This window comes from Sprattus sprattus (genome assembly GCF_963457725.1).
Source record: "Sprattus sprattus genome assembly, chromosome: 11".
NCBI lineage: Eukaryota > Metazoa > Chordata > Actinopteri > Clupeiformes > Clupeidae > Sprattus > Sprattus sprattus.
This window is the reverse complement of record NC_137909.1, coordinates 8,478,104-8,483,400: the sequence shown is the minus strand read 5'-3', so window position 1 is coordinate 8,483,400 and position 5,297 is coordinate 8,478,104. Positions and strand designations below refer to the sequence as shown.

General features: G+C 38.6%; 1 protein-coding gene across 1 annotated transcript; it reads left to right on the top strand.

Moving 5' to 3' along the window:
• Nucleotides 1-1,395: 1,395 nt before the first annotated feature.
• LOC308372912 (small nuclear ribonucleoprotein Sm D3-like) lies at nucleotides 1,396-5,018 on the top strand. Its single transcript, XM_080848266.1, has 4 exons — nucleotides 1,396-1,520; nucleotides 1,877-2,027; nucleotides 3,299-3,491; nucleotides 4,673-5,018. Exons 2-4 carry the CDS (start codon nucleotides 1,902-1,904, stop codon nucleotides 4,735-4,737), a joined length of 384 nt encoding a protein of 127 aa, XP_080704392.1. The 5' UTR covers nucleotides 1,396-1,520; nucleotides 1,877-1,901; the 3' UTR covers nucleotides 4,738-5,018.
• The last annotated feature ends 279 nt before the right edge of the window (nucleotides 5,019-5,297 follow it).

Here is a 5,297-nt window from a genome sequence, read left to right as displayed (position 1 = left end):
GACAATGTCTATCTGCAGTGTGACTCTCCCACTCTGATTGCACTGCTAGCGTGCTAGCTCGAACACACAGAGGGTGTTCAAAAACCAAGAACTTATATTTATCTTATTGTCGTAGTTGGACGACGTCTCCCTATGTTTATGTGTGGCGCCAACCAATAAGAATATATAAAACACAGGGATTTCCAGCCCCCTGCATCGCCACTGCTGCTTTTCATTGCCTATCTTAACTGTGAGTTGTAGCACCTATATTCCATATAATTATGTTCTTCTAGTCCACTTACTTTAGGATTTTTAATTTGTATGTTTATCATCTTCTTTTTACTTGTTTACTTAACTCTTGTATGTATCATTTCATTTTATTTATTTTAGTTCTTTATTGTGTTTCCTGTTATTGTATATGTAAAGCACATTGAGTTGCACATGTGCATTAAATGCGCTACATAAATAAAGTTGCCTTGCCTTGCCTTGCTGCCAGACAAATTTGTCCCTCACTTTCCTCCATCTTTTCCTGCATTCCTGGAGCTCCAAACCAACATTGACCGCACTTTCCTTTCAGGAATTGTAGGTCATCTGGGAATCTTTGTAGTCTTTCAACTATGGACAGGTGCTCATAATTTCTTACTTTTTCAGCCACACGCTCTTCAATTTGGTCAATGCTTCTGAATTTGGTCCACACTCTTCAATTGGGTCCTTGTGGACAAACCACCCCTGATGAGATAGCAAGTTAAAATTATACAAAGTCATTATTTTCAGATAGTAGGCTAAGTCATTTTATACAAATAAAATGCATTATTATTATTATTTTGTGAAATATTATGACAAACTTAGTGACAGTCATTTTTTTCAAGTGACAGGTTTCCGCACAATAGACATCTCATGTAGCGAACATTTAATTTAAAGCAGGAATTAATAGTTTTATTTGAAAACTAGCAAACTTACTACCTAAAAGACATGCAAAAACTTTACAAACACCACCAACAGCCCAGTTGGCACTAATGGAAGCTTGCCGACACTGGTGTAGCCTACTTTGGCATTATAACTGGTAATGTCATGCTGTGTAAGCTTTTCTTCCATTTTTGCCGGGAGACCCAGCCCGAAACACAGAACTACATAGTTCATATCCTGGAGTGCTAGTGGAAAAGACACAGGTGTTTATCTGTCCTTCACATGACCATATGCTATCAAAATGAATTTGAGGATGGTACCAACATGAGTTGCCTATAAAACCATACGTCGTTTTATTGCATAGTGTTGCTTTAACGGTTAAAGTTTAACCGCTGAACAAAATAATGATTAGCGTTTAGTGACTGTGTAGCCTAATCTCATTCCACTCCACAAGGGGGTGCTATTCCGAACAGGTATGCGGCGTAACAACACAAAATTAAACAAATAAGAAGGGAGTAGCGCATTGTGGGTAGCAAGCGGGAATAACCGGAGAATTTTTAGCACTAGACAAGCTTTGGAACAATTAACAGCCCAGTAACGAGACGAGACGAAAGTCTTAAGACGTGAATTGAAAGGTAAGTGTAACGACGTGGTTTAACAATTACTGAATCGCTTAAGCATAAATCCATTTTCTTTAAGCATAACTTAACGTGGGAGATTATAGCTAGCCTGTTAGCTTGCCCACATTGTCTTACTAATGGTGGCTGGCCAGCGTGCTTGCCGAATGCTTGCTGTGTAAGAGTAACGTTAAATGTTTCCACTTTTGCATGTCTGTGTAAATTTGTAACACCGTATCGGGCAATTGCGATGAAGGCCAAGTGGTGGTATATAAGCATCCGGTGAATGCGTAGGTTTGAGTTTTTAGCTAATGTTAGCTCACGATATGTCTCCTATTATGATGTACTTTGAGCCGTATTCTCTCTCTATACAGACTTGCAGAAGTTACTCTACGAAAAATGTCTATCGGCGTACCCATAAAAGTTCTGCATGAAGCAGAAGGACACATTGTCACATGCGAAACCAACAGCGGAGAAGTGTACAGAGGGAAGTTGGTTGAAGCGGAGGACAACATGAACTGCCAGGTAGCTCATTTTCCTAATTTAAAGCCTAGATGTTTCAGATGAATGATCATGGTTGTGTTACGGAGGTGTGTAGCCTACTTTCATTGTAATAAGACCGCACGTGAAGACGTTCACCACAAGTATCAAGTTGACTCACGAGTGGTGGAAAACCTCTTTATTGCCAACGCTCATGAGGGAACTAAACAAAAACAACGTAAAATGCAGTCTTTCGGTTTTAAAGGAGAAGTCACAATCTAAGCACCCCATGCAAGTGAATTATGTAACGTTGGATTGGTTACACGTAATGGTCTACTGTGTAGGATTTAGTGGCATTTAACTGCGAGGCTGCAAAATGCAACCACCTTAATTCCAGTTTTGCCAAATAATTCTCAACAGAAGTAGTCATCCTGATTTATGTTCTTACAAGTAGGATATTTAGTTTGATTGAATTATACATTTTTTGGAGGAGTGGTAATGGTGGAGTTGCTAGATGGTGTGGTTAACCTTTTTAATAAGACATATATGTTATTATAATCAAGCAAGTAACTTGTCACTCAACAAGATGACCAAAATTAACCCACTTGCTCATGAATGTACCATTAGTCTCGCGTTTGATACGTCCACATAAAATTCTAACCTAAACAATACTCAAAAACTTAAATCTTAAACAGATAAATGTTTCCAACTCACTGTTTTCTAACTTATTTTCCCATCCTCTTTGCACTGCGCTTACAAGTAGCCTGAAGAGCTGTTGGATTTTACATTTTTACATTTGTGTCTGCATTTTAGTGGCACAGTAGTCTACTAGCTGAATACCTCCATCATCCCTCCCTTCCCAAGTGTGTAGGATAGCCTTCAGTGGCTATCAGTTGCCAGACAAATGTGAAAGGCTCTCTTGAGCCAGCGTTTTGGTTTGACCGATCTGGGCTACTATAGAAACATGGCAGTGCCATAAGTATAACTCCCTATGTCAAATATGAAGGGTTCATAGTAATCCAACAAAAACGATTTGTGTGTAAACATAACTATAAATTCAATATTATCCATGTCTACAAATAGATCCCTATACACTGTACCTTTTAATTATAGTTTGTTTATACTTTTGACAGTAGGGTTGAGACTGGGTCTTTCTGTCCTTGCAAATATTAAATAAAATAAGCAGTTGCAAATAAGCATTGCTTTGCCATTTCATAAATCTATGCTGACAAGTACATTTAAAATGCTATTATTGAATGCAGGGTTGATCTAGAATGGAATCAATTTGAAGATATATGCGTATCTTTATCCACTAGATGGCCAACCTCACGGTGACGCACCGAGATGGCAGGGTGTCTCAGCTGGAACAGGTCTACATTCGGGGCAGTAAAATCCGCTTCCTCATTCTGCCGGACATGTTGAAGAACGCGCCCATGTTGAAAAGTATGAAGAACAAGAACCAAGCCGCTGGGGCTGGCAGAGGAAAAGCTGCCATCCTCAAAGCACAAGGTGGGGAAATCTCTTTGCATTACATTCTTTGCAGAGGTCAGCTTGTGCATTTGGTGATGGCCAAAGCAATGAAGCGGTGTTTGTAAAGGTAGCAGAATACAAGCGTGGGTTGAGTTTTGTGCTTTATGTATCCTGTTGATGGGTGGTATTTTATCAGTGCACAGTTGCAGCTAAAGACGTACACTTATCTGCAGTGCTTTCACAATGGCATTTGAAAATAATTATTTGGTGCATCACGGACCTAGTCACAAGCGCCTAAAATGTTTCTAGTTTAATTTTCCAGTTTTTTTTTCTGTGAAAACAAAAAGGTTGTTGAACCTGTGTAGGCATGTTTGGCTCTGTGTTTGCTACTCAAGCCATGGGTTAGGATTGTGATTGTCACTGCTGAGTAAGGGAGTCAATTCACCATTTTGGTTTTCTGGGGGAAATCTGATTGAATATCTATCTGAGCATTTTTTTAAATTTGAATTTATTGCTCAAACCCCTTTTGGAAACTAATTCGATTTTTAGAAATAATAGTTATATTCACCCAACCCATTAGATAACCGCTGTTGACCCAGTCTACAGTGAACAAACAGTGGCCAATAAACATCTGCACACCTCCCAAAATGAGACCATTTTAACATTTTTTTTTTTGATGTGTAGACTATTTTAAAAGATGCCATATCAAACCGGCAAGCTTAATGCCATTGTCTTTAGTCCTTAAATGGCCAGAACAGACATGCAGTAATATGTTGTAGTTCTTTGATGGCGGGTGTCTAGTCATTTGCAGATATCCTGCGATTGGGTGAAGTCGCGCATTGAGGATTATTCAAGGGACCGCTTGGACTGATAAACTATAGAATGCCATACCTTTGTTAAACAGGACAGGAATAGACTATAGAATGCCTTAATTTACTTAAATAGGAGAGGAATAAACTATAGAGTGCCGGAACTTGATTAAACAGGACCGGAATAGACTATATAATGCCTTAACCTAGTTAAATAGGACAGGAATGTAAAATGGAATTGTAGTGAATCTCCTTAGTACCATTCACATGAATTGACGGGATTTTAAGGTCAGGCACATGTGCCAGAAGAAATGGTCCCTTTGTTTAACAGTTGGTTTAACGGTGAGGCTATCCATGTCTATTAATAACCATTCCATAATAACCTCATACCATGTTTTCCTTCCTTTGCAGTGGCTGCAAGAGGCCGTGGTAGAGGAGGAGGAGGCAGAGGGAACATCTTCCAAAAGAGGCGATGATTACAGTTATGACAGTTATTTTATTTTCAACCTCAAATTCAGAGTTTTTTTCTTTGTTTTAGTTTTTTTTTTTGTTCCTAATTGCAGAAGTCATGTCACCTGCTATTTTGTGTTTATTTGGTCTATTGAGTTTGACAGGTCCAATTTCCTAGCCTTCTTGATTCGTTGGTCATGTCAATGTTTTTATTTGTATTAAACCACAAGAAGCTATAAAAGCTGTAAAGTGGTCAGTGAAGTTATTGAGATCAGTGTATCTTGACAACAGTTAAACCACATCACCTAACATTTCCATCACATTACATTGAACACAGTTTATGAAGGTTTTGCCAACCAAATGCTGAATATGGTTAACTTCTAATAATATCTTCTTTAGACTTGTATGTCATTGGTATACCCCTCTATTCTTTGCTTTTCTAGACACAAATACTCTTTGGGAGTGGATATGGGATGACTAATAAAGGGTTAATTTGAGAGCGTTTAAGTTTTGTGGGAGAATTGGTTGGGTTAGTTTAGTTATGTAGGAATATTGCACAATTTCAGTCATTTTATCTTGGTAGTGC